The 23,603-nt window shown below is 39.3% G+C and overlaps 1 protein-coding gene across 1 annotated transcript in view; it reads left to right on the plus strand.

Moving 5' to 3' along the window:
- LOC101827335 (interferon-induced very large GTPase 1-like) overlaps positions 1 to 18,268 on the plus strand; it is a 36,461-nt gene extending 18,193 nt beyond the window's left edge. Inside the window, 5 exon segments of the mRNA XM_040756844.1 lie at positions 5,665 to 6,564; positions 6,567 to 8,243; positions 8,246 to 8,494; positions 8,497 to 10,677; positions 11,071 to 18,268. Coding sequence (XP_040612778.1) covers positions 5,667 to 6,564; positions 6,567 to 8,243; positions 8,246 to 8,494; positions 8,497 to 10,677; positions 11,071 to 13,355 — 7,290 coding nt within the window. The 5' untranslated portion in view covers positions 5,665 to 5,666 and the 3' untranslated portion in view covers positions 13,356 to 18,268.
- The last annotated feature ends 5,335 nt before the right edge of the window (positions 18,269 to 23,603 follow it).

Below are 23,603 nucleotides of genomic sequence, written 5' to 3' on the forward strand. Positions count from 1 at the left end.
AAAGCTTTCCTGGGTATAGAAGTCTGGGTTGGAATTCATGGTCCCTTAGTGTTATACAACATCTCTTCAGGAACTTCTGGCATTCAGAGTTTCCAATGAGAAGTCAGGTGTGATTCTGATATGTTACTTGATGTTTTTTCCTTTGGTGCTTTTAATATTTTTTCTTTACTCTGTAAGTTTAGTATTTTGATTATTATGTGGCAAGGGGACTTCTTTTTGTGGTCCAGTCTATTTGGTGTTTGGTAAGTTTCTTGTACTCTCATAGGCATGTCCTTCTTTAGGTTGGGAAAGTTTTCTTCCGTAATTTATTGAATATGTTTTCTATATCCTGGAGCTGTATTTCTTTGCCTTCTATACCTATTATTCTTGTGTTTGGTCTTTTCATGGTGTCTCGTATTTCCTGGATATTTTGTGTTAGGGATTTGTTGGGTTTAAGATTTTCTTTGGTTGATGACTCTATTTCTTCTAATGAGTCTTCAATACCTGAAATTCTCTTTTCCATCTCTTTTATTCTTTTGGTTATACTTACATATGTACTTCTTTTTTATATTTTTTGTTTTTGGTTTTTATGAGACAGGGTTTCTCTGTATTGTTTTGGAGGCTGTCGGTCCAGCCTGGCCTTAAACTCACAGAGATCTGCCTGCCTCTGCCTCCCGAGTGCTGGGATTAAAGTCATGTGCCACCACCGCCCAGCCCATATGTACTTCTTGATTGCTTACCCAGCTTTTCTATTTCCAGCATTACCTCATTCTGTGTTTATTGTTTTTATTTCAGATTTCAAATCTTGAACTGTTTGAATTGTTTCTTTCACTTGTTTGGTTGTTTGTTCTTGGCTTTCCTTACTTTCTTTTTTATTTATTTTTATTTTAATTTTATAGCTTGTTTTACATGTCAATCCCAGTTCCCTCTCCCTCACCTCCTCCCGCATCCCCACACCATCCCCCCCATCCTCCCACCTTATTGCCAATTCCTTCCACATAGGGGATATCTAGAGTCTATCATTTCACTCAGGGTAGGGTCCAGGCACTTCCCTAAGAGTCCAGGCAGAGAAAGCAACCCTCTTTGTGTTATGGATACACAATGTCTGTTAGTATTCGACGGATAAACACTGCTCAGGACCCCATAGGTAGCCCAGGCCTCCTCATTGACTCTCACATTCAGGGGGTCTGGATTGGTCCCATGCTGGCCTCCCAGCTGTCGGTCTGGGGTCCAAGAGCTCTCCCCTGTTCGGATTAGCTGTCTCTGCTGGTTTTTCTTACTTTCTTTAAGAAATTTGTTCATTTCTTGAATTTTTGGTTTGTCTTTTCCTCATTTCCTGTATTTGTTGATTTTCCATTTCTTTAAGGGATTTTCTCATTTCCTTTTTGAGGGTCTCTATCATCTTCATAAAGTTGTTTCTAAGATCCTTCTTTTGTGCTTCATCTGCATTGGGATGTTCAGCTCTTGTTGGTAAAGAGTCCCTAGATTCTGGTGGTATCATATTGGTCTTTCTGTTGTCTAATATGTTCTTATACTGTTTTCTTCCCATCCCTTCTTTCAGTGGGTGTAGTTGGGGTCTCTTCCTCTCTTCTTGTCTCCAGGTGGGTGTCGGTGGGCCAAGACTTCAATGTCAGCAACTCTGGATGGTCTGGCCCCTCCTGGTGTTCTCCTAACACAGAGGGCATGGGGGGGGCAAGAATCAAGCAGAGGGCATAGAGGGGCCAAGACAGCAATGTGGGCTGATTCTGGATGGTTTGGCCTGCCAGGGCAGATTTACTACATGCCAAGCAGTCACAGGAAGTTCCAGGAAAAGGATGGGGGGAGTTGGGCCTGGGCAGAACCCCTACTCACCTCAAGCTGAGGGCATAGGTGGTGAAAATGACTTTTTTCTGATGGATATAGTCATGCAGTTTTCATCTTTAGTGATCTATTATGGTGCATCGTCATTGTTCATTGTTACTACTAAGCCAGTTTGCCACATCTAGAAAAATTTCAGTATGCCGTGGTTAATATTCTATTATATGTATTGTTGGATTTCATATAATAACAATTGTTTCTGAGAGATAAGGGATCTTTGTCTGAAGTTCTGTTTTCTTTCTGTAATATCTCAATCAGGATTTGGAAGCAAGGCAATGGTGGCCTCAGAATCAATTAGGGAGTAAGATATGGTTTCATTTTTTAGAAAGAAATCATTTAAAATCTGGGATCATATCTTCTTAAATACTTCACATAATTCACTGCTATAAACTAGGCCAAGTGTTTCCATTTTTGAAAGCTCAGTCATCATTGATTAATATAAAACACCATATTGGTGAATTCAGAGAACAATTTCATATTTTTTCATTTTTGTTTATTATGGGGATTAAACCTGGACCTTCATGCATGGTAAGCACATGCTCTAATGCTTAGCTCATTGCAGACTATATCTAATCTTTCTTGTATGAGTTTTGTCCTATTCATCTATACTGACAATAGAGTGATGTTATTTACCTCTTCATAAGATTGGTCGTACCTCTGACTTCCAACACCTCATTCCTCATTTCTACTTGATGTTTTACAGGGCTGCATACAGAACACATTTGTCTACCAATATTTGAAGCAAGACAACTCACTTTATCTCCTAGAACTTACAGATATTCTCATAGTTCTTTTCTTAGTCAGGGTCCTCACCAAAACTGCCCATAGCATTCTATTTGTTGTAATGTGGGCTTGATCCCCCAAGTTCTTCTAATTTATTTTCAACAGTTATTTACCATGCTGTTTCCACATCATCAAGTGTTTCTCATAACACTTCAGTTCCCTGCAACAATTTTGATCTTCTTCATTTTGATCTATAACAGGCTCCCTGAGACTAAATTTTACAATGTCCACAATCTTGAGCTTATAGTTCTGGATACCGGAAAATCTATGATTAATACACAGGAACCTAGAGTGAGCCTTCCTGCATCTTTACCACACATAGACAGAAGGTTAAAGAGGCAAAATACAGGTGAACTCATCATTTGATAATGATGTTAGTCTCATCTTTTGAGATAAGGATTTATTGGTGAGCAGAGAGAAGTAAGAGACAAAATGTAACTTAAAGCATGCAATCTCTAGGCATGGGATCAGCAATCACAAAACTGAGTCTCATAAGGAAACTAAACCAAAAACATGCCTACCATTCTAAGTTACATTTTGATATGACAAATAAATGGTTTATTTAAATCACCCTAATCAAAAATAACCTACAATCAAATATATAACCTCACTCAGTATCATGTGGAATTGATAAAAAGCACACAATTTAAAAGCCTGTATAATTTAACTCCTCCTCCTTCAGGAGCTCCCAGTCACTCTCTACTATATAACTTTGAGGACAAATCCTGCTTTGCTTGGTGCTCAGTGTTTGTCCCGTATGTCTGAATTCTCTTCTCATGGAGAGGAGAATTAGGAAACACTGGTAGAAGACTCTCTGTCTGGTCTTTCTCTCCTTAATATGTCCAAAGCAGCACATATAGGGACAATATATGGATAAAGCAACTTTACCAAGTATGACATACACATCCTAGTTATGCTGAATTATAATTGATTTTAAAATGAATCTTGAAGGGGACAGAAAAGGAATAAACATCAGATGTGATGCCTGTTTTAGCCATTATAATAATGCATATGAAGGGAAAATATAAGGAAGAAATCATAGGGCTAACAAGAAAACAAGGTTAAAAAGAGATTAGAGAAGTCATTTGAAAGTCACAGGTGTGCATCAGCTGTGTTTGTGGGGCTGTAATTGGAGACCTGCCCTGCCCACAGTTCTTACCTGAAAGGGGGAATATAAACCAAGAAAGGCTAACTATGGGTGTTAAGAGACAGGAATAGTGTTAGGAGGGCCATTCAGTCTGTCTAAACTCTGAGTCAGTTTATTCTTTTTTTTTTTTTTTTTTTTAATCATTTTTTATTTTAATTTTAAATAGCTTGTTTCACATGTCAATCCCAGTTCCCTCTCCCTCCCCTCCTCCCGCACTCCCCTTCCACCCTCCCTCCCACCCTATTGCCAAATCCCTCCACATAGGGGATGTCTAGAGTCTATCATTTCACTCTTGGTAGGGTCAAGGCACTCCCCTAAGAGTCCAGGCTGAGAGAGCATCTCTCTTTGTGCCATAGGCACATGAAGACAGATTGTATACCAGGGATAGACACTGATCCACAGCTTAGAGCCCCATAGGTTGCCCAGGCCTTCTCACTGACACTCACATTTGGGGGGGTCCAGATCAGTCCCATTCTGGCCTCCCCACTGTCGGTCTGGGGTCCAAGAGCACTCCCCTGTTCAGATCAGCCGTCTCTGCTGGTTTTGCCAGCCCATTCCTTGCCAATTTGCTCATCACTCCTCTCTCTCTGTCACTGGGTTCCTTGGGTTCAGTTCAGTGCTTAGTTGTGTGTTTGCCTCTGCTTCCATCAGTCCCAGGATGAAGGCTCCCGGATAGTTATAGACATCAAGTTCATTATCAGGAATGGGCATTCGAGGTGGTCCTTCCACTATTGCTTAGCTTGCCAATTGATGTTATACCTTTAGATCACTCGAGGTCACTCTGGTGCCTGATCTGTCTTCGATCCTATGATTCCCTCTTCCCCCTATTTTACCCCCACCTTATTCTTTCACATACTTAAGTACCCAACCAAGAGTGAGGACAATGGCAGAAGACTTCTATTATCATCTATAAAGGGTAAACAGACTTACTTCCCTTAATCCTACAGGTATTTGGTAGTCACACCTGCCATGCCACCTTCAGGGTCAAGAGTAAACACACCTGAGCCCAAGTCTGTTGTTTAGATAAAGACATCCTCTATCAAGGCCAAAATATCCTGCAGCTGCCAAGCTATAGATTATAGGTATAAGGACAGTTTTGAACTCTCTGACCTTTAGTCAAGATGGAGTGGAGCCATCTTTATGGGTCCCGACATATGGGGTACTAAATTTATATTAAGTAGAAGACAGATAAATATAATTGTTAGACAATATGAGGGTGCCTCTGAATAGGACAGGAGAACCAAGTACAACCTCATTTGTGTAGTGGGTAAAAAGCCTGAGGTGTGTGTGTGTGTGTGTGTGTGTGTGTGTGTGTGTGTGTGTGTGTGTGTGGCTGGCACCAGTTCATTGGAAGGTGTTAGAAGAAAGATACTATATCAAAGAGCAAAATGAGAAGCCACAAATGAACAATCATCAACCAAGGTAGATGTGACTTTGGGAGCATGAGAGGCAAAATCAATATTGAATGATTTAAGATGAAGTGACAAAATTAGGAATGGAAAGAGTATACATAAGTTTCACAAGAACTAATATAGAAAAGCTAAAGAACTGATGGAAAAAGTCTTCTTTTGGAAATGAAAATTAACTAACTTTTTTTTTTGAATTTGAACCATTGCTTTAATCCTTATCATACCCTGGAGTTTATGGAGGAGGAAGTGTTATAAAACAGTCTATTACATTGCACCTCACAATAACAACTAGATACGTAAGCCACGTTTAGTACAAATGTGGATAATAATGTGACAAAGATACTAATGAAAATACAAACTGCACAATTAAATGCAAGAATGAGAAGTTCCTACAGACTTAAATACTTGGAACATTCATTCTATTAGCCAAGAAACTAAAACTTCCAAAGGATCAGACACACACTAACTAAGTGCCTATCCTTCACACAGCCATGAACACAGCAAATAAGTTTCCTGAAAAACCTCAGCCCAGACTCAAAATACAGCAAGATCTCCAGGAGGTGCTGACAGAAGTGGGGCTGTCTGCTGACTACTGGCTGCCTAAGCTTCAGAAAGACCTGGGTGTGACCTGTGCCCAGGCCTTACAACACTTAGACAAAAAAGACCTCCAGAAGCTGAAGTCCCAGACACAACACACATGGGAGAAAAAGGCCCTAGACAAGCTGCTTGACTTCTCACAGCCAGACAATGTTGCACACTTCCAGGAGACTCCAAGACAGATGATAAAGAACAGGCAGAGGCAGGCAGGACAGGCACTGCAGGAACTGAGGGCCTTGCAGTCACAAGGGAAGCACAGACAGGAAGAGGCAGTGAGGAGGAAAGAAGCAGAGCTGAGACAAGCAATGGAGATCCCTGAAGAGTACTGGCCTGGACCCGAAGTGCCCCTAAAAGACGTCACTGAAACAATGGAGAGACATCTCAAGGATGTGGAGCAGAAACTCCCCTACAGTGGAAATCTCTCAGATAGAGAGCTGGTAAGATGGTTATCTGGAGGGTTGGCTCTTCAGGGAATTTATAAGACAAGAAAGCAAAGGGACCTGGTAGCGAGGAGGGAGGAGCTACTCAGGGTCCCCAAAGAATTCTCCCTTTTTGGATCTGAGCAAGGAAAAAGAATAGAAACAAAAGAATTCACATCTTCTGAAGAAGAGTCCATGTTCACTAAAACTGTGGAGAAGCTTGGATTTGGAGCAATGATATCAGCCAAGGGTGGATGCTGGGGATTTTGTCTGGAAGATGGTATAGATCAAAGCAAATATTCAGAATCTAAGGACACTCACCACTCATATTCAGAGGATTCTTATTTCTGTTCAACCAAGTTCAGCTATGTGCCCTGGCCTCCTTCCACTTTCGAACTGATCAGCTGCAACTCTCCACTGCCACTCTCAAGGAACTGAAAATCATTGAAGAGCAACTGGAACACACTGATGGACCAGACAGATTCCTCTTACTGAGGAACAGGACTGAAAACTTCTTCAACAGATTTGGCTCTCATGCTAATCAAGGCCCTCTGCACCTTGGAGGAATCTACTGCTGGAAGGCCATTTCAGAGAGTTTCAGAAGTGGCCAGCTGAACTGTGTGAAGCAGGAGACAGCAGCTGCTTTGCTGAGTTACATAAGAAGGAGCTCCAGTGGTTTTGGGATTGACATTGTTGGAAGGACAGCAGCATCACACTCACATTATGTAAGATCCTGCCAGAATACAACTAATGCAAAACTCCAATTAAGTGTCCAATTATCTGTGGCCCAGATAGGTGGGCCAGCAGAAACAAATGGAATTGTTCACTGGACAGCTGGCCTTCTTGCCAGCAACAAAACCGGGTCAATCATTGACCAGGAATTTCAGTTGGTACCTATTTGGGACATTATCCTCTATAGCCACAAAAGTGATTTTAAGGAGCCACTTCATGTGGCTAACTGCCTGAAAGACAACTACACTGTACTGACTGGCCTTGCTGTTCAAATCCAGGATGAGGAATATTTCCACCGTAGTGGTCAAGACATTAAACTTTTTCAAAAAAATATGAATTTCCAAGAGGTTTCTAATTATGAAGGGAAACTTAAGAGACTGATGGATTCCACGAAATCATTGAGTGAAAAAATTAAAAGTTATGACATTTGGACTCATATGTTTTTCACAGATTGGCAGCTGCAGAATTTTCTAATTAGCACAATCAACTTCCTTAAAGAAGCAGCTACTTATTTAACTCAGTTTATTAATGCTCAGGTGTGGAGACTTCTAGAACCCCATGTCTACAAAGTGTCCAACTTCCTAAGGGCATCATCTCCCATAGAGTGTATCTACCAGTCAGATTCAGAAGAAAAAGTCACAATCACCTCATTTTCTGAATTCCTTAAGACATTACAGGAAATTAAAAGAAAATTAGTAGATGTAAATATGAAAAATAAATCCTTACAAACAGTGGAAGAGATTCAAAGAAAGGCTATATATGACATGACCACAGCTCTGAGCTCCTTCTTGAGCTTCCTCAGAGAGTCTGAGCAGCCAGACATGCAGCTGCTACTACTCTACATTGCAGCTGGTGCAGGCTATCAGCTGGAAAGCAATGTTTTTCAGTCTTTCCTGGGGTGTGCTGAGTTAAATTTCCTCCTGGGTGAAATACAAACAGTTCAACATAAATACCAGCAGCTCAAAAATATTTGTAGTTACAGAGCCCAGGCATTTCTGGTCCTAACAGCACTGACAGCCACAGTTGGAACCACAGATATTTCTATAGGTAAGAAAAGGCAACGTTTGGCATTATTAAGACAACATATAGGACAACTCTTGTCTGAAGAAGTTGTAAGCATTGTCATGAAACATAGAGCACATCCTGATTGGGAAAATCTTGAGAATGATTTGAGATTACTTGTTTCTGGGGACTACATAGCCACTAATGCTTCTTTGCATATGGACATAGTGAAAAAAAAGTTGAAAAGTCTCCGTAACGAAATTAAAGAGTCTTACAAACAACTAAGCATTGAAAACAGCAAAAAGAGAGTGATGGACAAGAACCTTTCACACACTTACTCCAACGTCTAGGCCTGGATCATCACTATCCAAAAAAGATGAGCAGAGCTAATTTCCATCTGATCTACAAGAACTCTGTACACAAATCCCAGCCAAGATGTGAACAGGAACTTCCTTTCTATTTCCTGCAAAAACTACTGATGTTGGATTGCAGGTTGAGACAGCTGACTGTCAAAGATGATGGAAAAACAGAATACCAGGTCTCTGAATGTTCATATAACCAGGTTAATGAGGTTTTGATCCATATGCAGAGTTATTTGAAGAAAGTGAAGATATCTCCAAATCATCAGCCAAAATGTCCCAGCTGCACATTCACCCAATGGACATCCAGATGGCCATTTGTCACTGTGCAGATGATCTTGCCAGGCAATATATTTTGTCCAAACTTTCCATTTGTCAATTTGCACTCCCCCTTGTGGTGCCAAATCCCAACACTTCTCAGATTGAGTTTTCTCTCTGGTCTCTCAGACAAGTTCGGAGAAGTTGGCAAGAGGCAAGTAGATCACCACAGAACAAGAGCTACAGTCACCAGAATCAGCAGATGTGTTGTGTCTCTACCCCCATTGTGTCCTTCATTAGGGTTGGAAATGGCCTCTCTGCTTCCAAATCTCAGATTATGAACTCTCTCCTCAGTAAACGCAAACATGATGTGTTTTTTCATAGACACTGTAGAGGAAGCAGCAAACACTGTCTCCTTATGGAAGGAGTAGTGGAGATCTCCTGGTTCTGTCCTGGGGGCCAAGGTGAGGACACATTTGATAAGTGTGTGGCCTTCACCAATCTTCATGGGGATGCCAAAGAACATAGGCAACAACTCAGCTTCCTGAAGGATATCTCTTCCCTCATCGTGATCCTTATGTCAGCTTCTGAGGACAATAAAGAAAACCAGAATCTTGTCAGACACTTGTGTCAGTCATCAATACCTCTAGTGTGCTTGCTGGATGATAAAAAACATGTCTTGGCTAATAATTCTGGTAGAAGAGTGAGAATTGGTATCAGGAATAGAAACGAAGCAGAGTTAACTGAGGAACTCACAAATGCCATTAAACATTTACTAGAACTGTCTGACACTTCTCTAAGCATAGAAGACTGTTCACATACAGCTGGAAGACAAGGATTCCTGGTTGATGAAGACCAGAGAGGCTGCAAGGATGCCAAAGAAAAGGCTGAGATTATAATGGCCCTACTGGCAAAACAGACATTATCAAAGATAAAGGAAAACTTATTACCTCTTCAGGGACAACTCTGGCATACTTGGTGTAAGAAGGACAAAGAACTCTATCATCTGAGAGAAAAGGGAAATCGGAGCATTGAGCAGCATAAAAGTGACATAAATACTCAGAAACAAAAACTTCGTTATCAACAATTAGAGAAAGCCTTTCCTCTCAATGATGTAATGCATTCTTTCCTTAAAATAATTCAAGAACACAAGGAAGCTGCTTCTAATCATTACATCTTATACTAGTTGAGTCTTTTTTTACACAATTTGACCAAAGGACATTTGGAAAAATTACAGCAGAAGCAAAGATTATTGTGGTCAATGGTACAAACAGAAAAACATAAGAAATATGAAAGCAACTCCCTGACACTCTGGCAGAATCAGATAGAAGCCATCTCCATGGAGATTCATGACTGTACTTTTGGAATTGAGCACCTTCTACGAGAAGTTGGTCAGATCTATGAAGCTCTGGAAGAAACTTCTGCTGCTAGAGATAAAAGTTTTCTCTCTCTCCCTCAGATTGCTGCAGACCTGATGATATCTGGTGTTCCCATTGAGCTGATGGATGGGGATGCCTCATATGTGCCTCTAAAATGGGTGACAGCAGTTTTTGACAAGATCACAGAGAAACTTGGTGACAAAAGGCTGTTTGTTCTCTCCATTCTTGGTCTGCAGAGCTCAGGGAAGTCCACACTGCTGAATGCCCTATTTGGGTTACAGTTTACTGTCAGTGTGGGTCGTTGCACCAGGGGGGTATATATGCAGCTTCTGAAGGTAGATGAGACACTCACAAAAGAACTTGGCTTTGATTATATGCTAACACTAGATACAGAAGGACTTCGGGCTCCAGAACTCAAAGGCAAATGCCAGAATCGGGACAATGAGTTGGCAACATTTGTCATTGGCCTTGGAAACTTGACTCTCATCAATATCTTTGGGGAGAATCCATCAGAGATGCAGGATATCCTACAGATATCTGTCCAGGCCTTTCTGAGAATGAAACAAGTGAAAATCTCTCCCAGTTGCCTGTTTGTCCATCAGAATGTAGGAGAAGTTACAGCAAAAGACCAAACAATGGAAGGACGAAGGAGACTGGAGCAGAGACTGGATGAAATGACTGCATTAGCTGCTGAACAGGAAGAGTGCTCAAATATAAGATGCTTCAGCGATGTCATTAAATTTGATGCCAGTACTCATGTCTGTTGGGGAAGTCCTGTTATTTGTCTGTGCATTTGTCAATAAAGTACTGTCTGGCCAATAGAAAACCTAGATAGGAGGAGCTAGGAATCCAGGAGGATTCTGGGTAGGAGAAACACAGGAGAGTCAACATGTAACGCCATTGGGGGTAGGAAGCCTGGAACTATTCTCCGGTAAGAGACATACTTAGATTAACAATTATGGGGTAATTACTTAAAGCAGAGCTAGCCAGTAAGAGACAAGCAAGGCCAACAGCTTCATAATGAATGTAGCCTCCTGTGTGTTTATTTGGGACTGATGCGGATCTAGAACCAGGCTGGCTCGGCAGAGCCCAGGCGACTGGCGGGGGATAAACCAAAGCAGCTAGCAAAGAAAAAGCTTCTCTTAACACATGTCTATTACTTTGCACACCTCTGGGATGGCAATCCCCCAATGGCCCCCCCTAATCCTCACTATAGCCACAATGTCCAGGAGTTAAAAACTGGGATTCTTAGGACTGTCCAGCAGGAATCCAGGGGAAGGATCATGAAGATCTCAGATGTAAAATTTCGAGTTCAAGATTTGTGGAAAGCCCTGGTCAGTGAGAACTTCATTTTCAGTTTCAGGAACACCAAAGAGGTCATAGCCATGAGTAAACTGGAAACCAAGTATAACCACTGGACCTGGGAGCTGAGGAGTCATGTGCTGGAATTACAGAATCAGCCGAACAATCAGATTCAGAATGGGAAAATCTTCACACTCACAACTAATGCCCTGGAGAGTCCAGTTAACAAGAAATATGAAACCATCAAGCAAGAATTTGACAAGTATTTTGAAGAAGACCAAGACAGTGAAACATTGGTTCAATGGAAAGCAAATTTTGAACATAAACTACTAATTCTTAAAGATGCACTTATTTCAGACACCAGAAGTAAAGGCAATGAACTCATCAGTCTTAAACAAAACCAAGAAAGACTAGATAACCAAATGTCACAATATGAAAATGAATTTTTAGAGAGGAGCCGAAAGTTGGCTTTAAGTGTGAAAGGTAAAGAATTAAATGATGAAAAGTTGCATGAGAAATTCAATCAACTTTGGACAAATTGTATCGACAGTATGTCTTTGACTGTACCTCCTGTCAAGGAGCCTCACATTGATTTGGATTCTGAAAATATCCTTCTGGAGTACTTCAAGAAAGAGAAAAATATTGTGGAAAGACTCAAAGTGAAATCAGGAGACATGTTTGAAATCAATTATTCCAAACATGTCCAAATGAAAAAAATATATATGGTATTTTCAAAGAATTTAGAAACCTGTCATCAGGAGTCCATTAATAGGACCACTAATAACATTTATTCAAGAAATAATGAAATAATAAAAAACATTTGGAAGCAAAAGCGTGATTACAATCAGAATGATTTTCATGAAATCCTGAGGATAATAGAAAATGAACTGAAATCTGTTCCCCCAGAGGAAGACTATACATTTACCAGAGACTACACCATTGACTTATCCTTATGCTTATTCCAAAGAGCATCTAAGAGTTTCAAGGAAATGCACAAGGCATTCAAGAGAGCAAATGATCCACTGAGCTATCTGGAGAGAAAGAAAGATCATTTCTTCTTGAGTTTTAAGATCTCCTGCCAAGGGGCCACCTCCATCACATCCTTTGTCGACTTCCTGTGGCTCAAGCTCACTCCTGCTATCTCTGCCAACATATCGGAAATAAGGGGTCCTAAAGTAGCTGGGGACATGCGTGCTACCTGCCCTGCATTCAGTGGAAATAGGGCTAACCTGGAGAATCATATTCTCCATTCTCTAGCTGAAGAAGAAAACTTTGATAAGTATTGGCAATACATTCATCACCCAGAATCCTTTTTCAGGGATTTCATTAGTGGACACATTAGAAGATACTGTTCAGAAGAAGAAGGTGAAAAAATAAAGACCTCTTTAAAAATAAGTTTAAGTGACATCAAGAATGCAATCCTCATTGCCATTCATGAGTCCACAGCAGAAGATAAAGATAAAGCCGGAACTGTTTCTGGCTGGTTGGATTTGTTCTGTGATCACCTAGGGAGCAACCTGATCTTTCCAAGAAGAGACCTGATAAGCATCGAGCACCAGGAGATAAAGGATAGTGATTTTCTCAAAGAAGCCATGAGTGCAGCTTTGGATCCTGAAATGAGGAAAGTAGAAGAGGACTGCTCAGGAAGGCCCATAGATGAAATGGTTCCTGAAATTGAGAAAATTCTCTCTGAACATCTCTGTGGCTGCTGGAAACAGTGTCCTTTGTGTAATGCAATTTGTACAAACACCATTCTCCAGCATGAAGGAGACCACAGTGTGCCATTCCACCGTCCTCAGGCTGTCAACGGATGGCATAAGCATAAAACAGACTACTTTGTCACTGGGTGCTGTACGACTTCTGTAGCAAGTGATCGTTCATTTATTTTAGATGAATTCCAGAAATTCCCGTACAAGAAATATCGAGAAGCAGGAGGTAATTTTGCCACATGGAGTATCACCCCAGACTCATTTACTCAGCCATATTGGAAGTGGTTTATCTGTCGCTTCAAATCAGAGCTAGAAGAGAAATATGGAAAAAAATTTAAAAAGTGGGGTACTATTCCAGTTTCATGGACCAAAATCACAAAACAAGAAGTACTTGATGACCTGAAAAATACTATTTACAAATAAAACACTACCCATTATAGTTTCAAATTATCCAAAGCAAGTCTCTTATCAATTTACATCATATCTTCATGCTTCTAAATTCAATGAATTGAATAAGTAAAAAATAAATAAACTGAATGAATAACAATAAAACAGTTAGTATTTCAAGATTTGAAGATTTTCTGCTAAAACGACTTCATTTCTCTCAGACCTGATATATCCTGTTTTATACATGATGTACTAAGTATGTTAAGGTTTTGACTTGTTTATTTTGATTTTTATTTTTTGGATTGGGGCTGTTGTGGTTCTCATGTATTTCTTATTTTTCTGTTTTTTATTGCTTGTTTGAGGAGAGAAAAAATTAAAAATTGTGTGGCTAGGGAGATGGTGAGGACCTGCAAAAATTGGGGAAGTTAGAAAAAGTAATACAGTGCATGAACAAGATTTTCAACAAAATAAAGAGTATAAAAATAAAAAATCTGGTGTTGCATGTAGGCCTGAGAAGGAATCATTCCTAGAATTACATTATTGTTATCATGTAATCAAGACTGATGTTTAACAATGATTCTCAGTTTGACTTGATCTAGAATCACCTAGGAGACAAGACTCCAGGTCATTAGTGAAATCTGTTTTTTTAATAATTTAGTCTATGCCTAGAGAAGATGTTAAAGAATAGATTAATGGAAGTGGGAAGACCTTCCCGAAAGCTACCTGAGCACTGACCATTCATTGTTCTCTGTTTGTTGACCAGTGTTGAGGTAAGACCATCTGTCTCAAGTTCTAGCCTGTGTAATTTCCCATACTCTGAACTCAAACTGAGCTGGAAATCTGAGTTGATTTTGTTCCAGTGATGTGTAGTGTTACCTAACTGTATGAGGTTAATTTCCTGCTCTTGGGATAAAAATACCACAACCAAAAACTGCTTGCAGGAGAAAATGATTGTTTTGGCCAAGGTTCCAGAAGTCTAAGTTTCATCACAATGGGGGAGCACAGAAACTAAAAGCAGGAGCAAGAAGCTGAGAGATCACATCTCAACTGCACACAGGAAACAAAAGCAAACTGTGAGCCAATGGGGTTATGAACTCTCAAGCCTGACTCCAGTGCTATCCTTCCTACAGCAAAGGTACATCATAGGTTGATAAGAAATGTGGTATGACTTAGAATTTTCACATCTCTCCCAAACAGTGGCACCAAGTAGGTACCAAATGTTCAAATACATAAGTCTATTGGACATTTCTCATTCAAATCACAGTTTTCTACAACTGATCCTAGAAGCTTATGGCTATGTCATAAATAATGTAAAACCCATTTAGTTCAACCCTAAAATTCCCATAGTATTTAATAGTCTTAACATTGATTAAACTACAAAGTCTAAGTAAATTCCGAGTCTTCAGAAAAACTCTTAACTTTATCCCCAATGAACAATAATAAAAATAAATAAAAATTTATTAAAGAACTATATATATCCAACAGTGACACAGAATGTATGTTCAAAATGAGGTATGAGGGGGTTATAGTGAGGAAAAAGTAGAGGAAAGCAAGACAGAAACCCGTAAGGGAAAAACACCAAATCTTGCAACTCTGACTCTGGTGTATGAAGCTTCAGTCTCAAAGGAATTTCTTGACTCCAGCCCTCTGACTCTACTGCATATAAAAATAGATCACACTTATGCCATTTCTACTCTCTGTATGCCTCATGTCTCGGACATCTCCAACATCTTAGGATCATGTGATATATTTGTTTCTATTGTTTTGAGGAAGATTCACATTAATTCCTATAGTGACTCCAAAAGTTTGTCCTCCCATTCATAACAAAAAAGTGTTGTTTCCCAAATTCTCACCAGCATTTTTTGTGATTTGTATTTTTGAAATTGGCCATTTTGGTTATTTTACAGTGAAATCCAAAGTAGTTTTATTTTGCATTTTCCTGATGGTTAAGGATACTGAACATTTTAATGGTTATTTGCATTTTTTCTTCTGAGAACTCTGTTTTGTTCCATGTCCCATTTATGCTGGGGTTGTTTTCTTGGTGTTCAGTTTTTAAGTGCTTTATATATTCTAGATAGAAATCCTCTGCCAGAAGTATATCTTGTAAAGATTTCCCCCATTCTTCTTCTTTACCATCATGATGGTATTCTTTGCTATATAGAAACTTTTTAGTCTTATATGGTCTCATTTGACAATTTTGGTCTTAATGTGTATGACAACAGAGTCCTTGTTCAGAAAGTTCTGTCTTGTGCCTATAAGTTGAATAGTATTTCCTACTTTCTCCTCTATTAGATTCAGAGTATCAGATTCTACTGGTTAACTATCATCTACTTGACACAAACTTGGGTCTTATTGGAGGAAGGAATCTCAATTTGGGAATTATCTCTATCAGATTGACCTATGGGTGTGTTTTTGTGGGGCAGTTTCTTGAATAATGATTGATATAGAAATGCCAACCCCATGGTTACCTTTGCCACACCTGGACGGGTAACTCTAGGTTGTATAAGAACACAAAATTAGCAAGTCAATTAGCAGCAGTGCTCCATGGTTCTTTCCTCTAGGCTCCTGCTTAATTTGCTCAGTGATGGACTATGAGCAGAAATCAAAAGACAATTTAGTTACTCTCCAGGCTGATTTCATTCAGTGTTTTATCACAGCAAGAGAGAAGAAATTAGGACATAGAATTTATGCTGAGGTTCTTGAACCATGTATGACTGAGTTTTGTGCAGGGGTGAGATAATTAGTTAGTTTCATTCTTCTATATGGAGCTATGACTAGCACCATTTGTTGAAGATGCTATCTTGTCTACAACATTTACTTTTTGTAAATGGAGTTTTAACTGGTCTACATAATAAAAAAACCTGGAGTCATATAGAGAAAAATGCTGAGAGATCAGAGAGAAGGAGAAAGCCACCGCCACACGTTACCTCTTTAGTGACTTAGCAGACAAGAGCATGAGTTCCTGTTTCTCCCTGCTTATATCCTGTTTCTGTCCAGCTACCTCACCTTAGTACACATAGTGATGCAATGTAATCAGGAATTATAAGCCAAATAAATTATTTTTCCCTTAGTTAGTTTTGGTCAGTATTTGGTCTGCTTAATAGACACAGTAATAAACTGATCCAGGACCTCTTATATTTGTACTAATATATTAATACATCTCTCACCCTCAACAGAGAAGATTCTAGTTGATAGATATTAATTTGGAGACCCAGAAACAGTCAATATGCAGTGAATGAAAGAATGAGAAGTGCTCATTTCTAAATGGTGCATTTATATTCACCTCCTGCCCATAAGGCTCAGGAATATTGTGAAAGGAGTGAAAAAGGTACTGTAAGAGCCAGAGAAGGCTGAAGTGTCACAGTATTTGGTGGATACAACAGTGCATTTGCACATATGAAGTCACAATTGCTGGGACTACATGTGCCAGCCCTTGACAAAATCAAGCCGGTCAAACTCTCAGTGTAGACGAGTAGGGGCTGGTGACATCCTACTTCCTTAGAGAAGCTATTAGAACTTGGTGGCTGCTGTGGGAGAGTCACTTTTTGTCAGCTTTGTGAGCTCTGAGAGGGCACCCATGGTCCCACATCAGTGCATATAAAGTCAGAACTAAATGGACTCTGTCTTAAAAAATACACCAATTTTTTATTTATATTTATTTATATTGTTATTATATTAAAAATAAGTCAATACATGAAGGCAAGAGGAAAAGTAAAAAGGGGTTGAGGAATTGGAGAGGAGAGAATGGTGGACTGGGTCTGATCAAAGCATATTATATATACATATGAATATCAATAATATGATTTTAATTGATTATTTCAGCATGTGAGATCTGTCTTTTAGGTTCATTATCTTATTTAACACTTGAAAATTTGGAGTTTGAGGTACTTAATTTTGTAATTTTCCTATATATCATCAATATAAATCATATATATGAAGTATCTCTGACAAGAAGACTTTTCTCAATTCTGTGGGTTGTCTTTCATTCTGGTGTTTATTTTCTTTTCAAAGCAAAAATGTTTTAATTTCATGTTATCTCATTTGTTGGTTTTTCAGGTTATTTCCAGGGTTAACCCAAGTGTTTTTCTAGAGGTTCTTTCTTAAAACATTACCTGCATTTACATGCCTATTTACGTCTATACATGTGTACATTATAGATCATTATCTGCATGTGAGGGAGAGTTTTCTGGTTTCTCTCCCAGAAATGCTTCAGGTTTCTCAGGAAAACAGTCTCATAGCAAAGTCAGACCCTACTGAGACCTTGACCATCTCCCTAAAATATTGCCATCAGCACTGCCATTTGGAGGCTGTGTTGTGAAGAACTAACAACTCTATGTCTACTGCCAAACCTGGACTGAAGCTGAATACTAAGTTATCTTGAAGAGATTTGGAAGAATGCCTTTAACTTTAATATATCAAGGCAAGGACAGACATTTAAGCTTGGAAAATGAAAATAAAGTTAAATAGAAACAAGAATGCTTGGGTGGTGGGAACAGTTTATAAGAACATTCATTAATCAAGTAAAAACCTAGTTTACTCATGGTAAGAATAAACATTCCAGGAGCTGGAATAAGTATAAGTCTTGTAGACAAAACTACAGCATAGAGGTGGGAGTTGGGCACAAAAATCTCATTGTTAGGTGAGAAGCCATTAATTTCTGATAACTTCTGGGAGAGGGAGAGATATGATCCCTACTAGATCTACCACACTCAGTGCAGGCCCTACTCCCAGGAGTAGTTAGGCAACACAAACTAGACTGAATGGGAAAAAAGAAGAACTAGAAGGAAGAGGAACAGGAGCAGGAAGAGGAAGAGGAAATCTAAGTGGGTGGGTTAAGAAGTGAGGATGGAGAAGTTGGACATGAGGGCTATTGGGAGTAGAGAATGTGAACAAAATATATTGTGTTAAATTCTCCAAGAATTAATAAAAATATAAATTTTTGAGTGAAATTTATAGGTATGTAAGAGAATAATTTGTATTGTTTTAAACTACTGTTTATAATAATTCATAACAACAGGAACAAGAAAACAATATATACTTAAGGGAGTTACTCAATTAATGGGAAAGGCAGTGGGGATTGAACCTAGGGCACAAGAACTCCAGGTCATTGATCTACCACTAAGCTTCATCTTCTCCTCCTTTTCTTTTCTTTTTATTTTAAAAATACTTCTCTTTTATGAGCACATAAAAATGAGCCATAAAAATGACTGTCAATCTAAACATTCAATTTGGAAGAGATTAACTTGGAAACTACTCTCTCTAAGCTTTGCATTGAAAGATTGCATATTTGTGGACACAAACACACTTAACATACAAACAAGCCTCTGGTAATTAGGCACACAACTACACTGAGTTCTTTACAAATATCAAGGAGGCTTTTTCTTTGTGTGTAGAATTCAGAAACCTTGGCTTAGTAGGACACATACATTATGTGATTCTGCCTTTAACAAGTACATGGTTGGGACCAGCTGTTGCAGCAGGACTAGGTAAAACAGGCCCTGCATTTGGGCCTGTGTTCCAGTGCCTGGGGATTGCCTGGGAACTGCACGGAGCTTCCAATCCTGGCAGGAGCCAAGCACCCCAGACTCCAGGACTTCTCTTCCACTAACAAGACCAGGGAACCAAAAGATCCAGGAGACCAGGGGACCAGCTGTTCCAGCAGGACCAGGTAAAACAGGCCCTGCATCCAGGCCTGTGTTCCAGTGCCTGGGGATTGCCTGGGAACTGCACAGAGCTTTCAATCCTGGCGGGAGCCAAGCACCCCAGATTCTAAGTCTTCTCTTCCACTAACAAGACCAGGAAACCAGCAGATCCAGCAAAGGGACCAGGGGACCAGGTGGGAGGCCAAGCACCCCAGATTCCTGGTCTTCTTCTCCACCCATGGGACCAGAACGAGGATGAGGAATAGAAGAACTACCAGATTATTGGACTTTCTAGCACCCACCAAAAAGGAACTCTGGTCCCCTAACCACCAGAGCAGTAAGGGGCTCTTTCTGCATCCACTAGTAGAAGGGATGGGAAAGAGACAATACAAAAACACACTCAGCAACAGAAAAATATGACACCACCGGATTCTAGAGACTCCATACCAGCAAGACTCCAACATTCCAATGCAAATGAAGAGAATGACCTTAAAACCACTTTCATGAAAATGATAGAGGCCCTAGAAGAGGATATAGGAAAATCCCTCAAAGAAATGGAAGAAAATACAAACCAAAAAATGCAAGAAATGGAAGAAAAAACAAACCAAAAATGCAAGAAATAGAAGAAAAAACAAAACAAAAAAGGCAGGAAATGGAAGAAAAAACAAACCAAAAAATACAAGAACTGGAAGAAAAGACAAACCAAAAAAATGCAAGAAATGGAATAAAAAGCTAATCAAAAAATGCAAGAAATGGAAGAAAAAGCAAACCAAAAAATTCAAGAAATACAAAAAATGGACAAAAAGATAAACCGAATATTGCAAGAAACAATGCAAACTGTGCAACAGTTGAAAACTAAAATAGAGACAATAAATAAAACACAATCTGAAGAAAGGCTGGAAATAGAAAAGCTAGGCAAACGGCCAGGTACTACCGATACAAGCATTACCAACAGAATACAAGATGGAAGAGAGAATCTCAGGTGTTGAAGATACACTAGGAGAAACGGATTCATCAACCAAAGAAAATCTTAAGTCCAACAAATCCTTAACACAAAACATCCTGGAAATATGGGACACCATGAAAAGACCAAACCTAAGAATAATAGGTATAGAAGAAGGAGAAGAAAACCACCCCAAAGGGGCAGAAAACATATTCAACAAAATCACAGAAGAAAACTTTCCCAACCATAAGAAAGACATGCCAATGAAGGTACAAGAAGCTTACAGAACACCAAATAGAGTGGATCACAAAAACAGTCCCCTCGCCACATAATAATCAAGACCCCAAATATACAGAATAAAGAAAGAATATTAAGAGCAGCTAAGTAAAAAGGCCAAGTAACATATAAAGGCAGACCTATCAGAATTACACCTGACTTCTCTCTCCATGGAAACCAAGAAAACCAGAAGGTCCGGGATAGATATTCTACCAACACTAAGAGACCATGGATGTCAGCCCAGACTACAATACCCGGCAAAGCTCTCAATCACTATAGATGGAGAAAAGAAGATATTCCATGACAAAACTAGATTCAAGCAATACGTATCCACTAACCCAGCCCTACAGAAAGTTTTGGAAGGAAAACTCCAACCAGAGGAAGTTAACTACAACCAGAAAAACATAGGCATTAGAGAATCCCTCTCTACCAACAGCCAAAAGAACACAGGGGTGAAATTCCACACATAATTCCACCAACAACAAACATTGCAAATCGAAGAAGAATGAGCAATCAATGGTCATTAATATCCCTCAACATTAATGGCCTTAACTCACCCATAAAAAGACACAGGCTAGCTGAATGGATTCGATGACCAAACCCTTCCTTCTGCTGCATACAAGAAACACACCTCACCCTCAAAGACAGACATTACCTGAGAGTTAAAGGTTGGGAAAATTTTTTCAATCAAATGGATCCAAGAAACAAGCAGGGGTAGCAATCCTAATATCTAACAAACTAGACTTTAAAATAAAATCAATCAAAAGAGATGAAGGAGGTCATTACATACTCATCACAGGTGAAACCCACCAAGATGAACTGTCTATCCTGAACATCTATGCCCCAAATACAAAGGCATCCACATTCGTAAAAGAAACATTATTAGAACTTAAATCGCATCTAAAGCCCCATACAGTTATAGTGGGAGATTTCAACACACCACTCTCACCACTAGACAGGAATACCAACTGAAACTCAACAAAGAAGCAAAGGGTCTAATAGAAGTAATGACCCAACTGGGATTAACAGACATCTATAGAATATTTCATCCACATAAAAAAGAATATACCTTCTTCTCACCAACACATGGAACCTTCTCAAAAATCAACCACATACTTGGCAACATATCAAACCACAGCAGCTACAAAAAAATTGGAATAACTCCATGCATCTTATCAGACCACCATGCTTTAAAATTAGAATTCAACAACAACACAAATTGCAGAAAACCTACAAACTCATGGAAATTGAATAATGCTCAACTACACCATCACTGGGTCAAAGAAGAAATAAAAAAAGAAATTAAAGACTTCTTCGAATTCAACGAGAATGAAGACACAACATACCCAAACCTATGGGACACTTTGAAAGCAGTGCTACGGGGGAAGTTCATAGCACTAAGTGCCCACATGAAGAAACTGGAGAACACTTATACTAGAGAATTAACAGCACAGCTGAAAGCTCTAGAACACAAAGAAGCAAACTCCCCCAGGAGGAGTAGATGCCAGGAAATAAACAAGTTGAGGGCTGAAATCAATAAAGTAGAAACTAGGAAAACAATACAAAGAATCAATGCAATGAAGAGTTGGTTCTTTGAGAAAATCAACAAGATAGACAAACCTTTGTCCAAAATTACCAAACAGCAGAGAGTGAACATGCAAATTAACAAAATCAGAAATGAAAAGGGGGACATAACAACGGACTCTGAGAAAATCCAGAGATTCATCAGGTCATACTTTGAAAACCTCTACTCCACAAAATTCGAAAATTTAAAGGAAATGGATGACTTCCTGGATAGCTATCACTTGCCAAAACTAAATCAAGAACAGATAAGCAATTTGAATAGACCTATAACCCCTATGGAAATAGAAGCAGTCATCAAAAGTCTCCCAACCAAAAAAAGTCCAGGTCCAGATGGCCTCAGTGCAGAATTCTACCAGAAATTCAAAGAACAGCTTATACCAATTCTTCTCAAAGTATTCCACACAATAGAAGTAAAAGGGTCTTTGCCAAACTCTTTCTATGAGGCTTCAATAACCTTGATCACCAAGCCACACAAAGATACAACTAAGAAAGAACTTCAGACCAATATCCCTCATGAACATTGATGCAAAAATACTCAATAAAATACTGGCAAATCGGATCCAAGAACACATCAAAACAATCATTCACCACGATCAAGTAGGTTTCATCCCAGGGATGCAGGGATGGTTCAACATACAAAAAATCCATCAATGTAATCCACCATATAAACAAGCTGAAAAACAAAAATTACATGATCATCTCACTAGATGCTGAAAAAGCCTTTGACAAATCCAACACCCCTTCATGATAAAGGTCTTGGAGAGATCTGGGATAACAGGAACATACTTAAACGTAATAAAAGCTATATACAGGAAACCAACAGCCAACATCAAACTAAATGGACAGAAACTCAATGCAATTCCTCTAAAATCAGGAACAAAACAAGGCTGTCCACTCTCTCCATACCTTTTCAACATTGTACTTGAAGTTCTAGCCATTGCCATATGACAACAAAAGGGATTAAGGGGATACAAAATGGAAAGGAAGAGGTCAAACTTTCACTGTTTGCAGATGATATGTTAGTTTACATCAATGACCCAAAGAACTCTACCAGGGAACTCTTACAGCTGATTAACACCTTCAGCAAAGTGGCAGGCTACAAGATCAACTCAAGAAAATCAGTAGCTCAACTATATACAGATGATAAAAGGGCTGAGAAAGAAATCAGAGAAACATCACCCTTTACAATTGCCACAAACATCATTAAATACCTTGGGGTAACGCTAACCAACAAGTGAAAGACCTGTATTGCAAGAAAATCTTTAAAGAAAGAAATTAAAGAAGCCCTCAGAAAATGGAAAGATCTCCCATTCTCTTGGATAGGTAGGTCAATGTAGTAAAAATGGCAATCCTACCAAAAGCAATCTACAGATTCAATGCAATCTCCATTAAAATCCCAGCACAATTCTTCACAGACCTTGAAAGAACAATAATCAATTTTGTATGGAAAAACAAAAGACCCAGGATAGCCAAAACAACCCTGTTTAACAAGGCAACGTCCGGAGGCATCACCATCCCTGACTTCAAGCTCTATTATAGAGATATAGTCCTGAAAACAGCTTAGTATTGGCACAAAAACAGACAGGTAGACCAATGGAATCGAATTGAAAACCTGGATATTAACCCACACACATATGAACATCTGATATTTGACAAAGAAGCTAAAAATACACAATGGAATAAAGAAAGCATCTTCAACAAATGATGCTGGCATAACTGGAGGCTGGCATGTAGAAGACTGCGGATCGATCCATGTTTATCACCATGCACAAAACTTAAATCCAAATGGATCAAAGACCTCAACATAAATCCAGCCACACTGAACCTCTTAGAATACAA

The sequence above is a fragment of the Mesocricetus auratus genome, unplaced genomic scaffold (assembly GCF_017639785.1).
Source record: "Mesocricetus auratus isolate SY011 unplaced genomic scaffold, BCM_Maur_2.0 Super-Scaffold_4256, whole genome shotgun sequence".
NCBI lineage: Eukaryota > Metazoa > Chordata > Mammalia > Rodentia > Cricetidae > Mesocricetus > Mesocricetus auratus.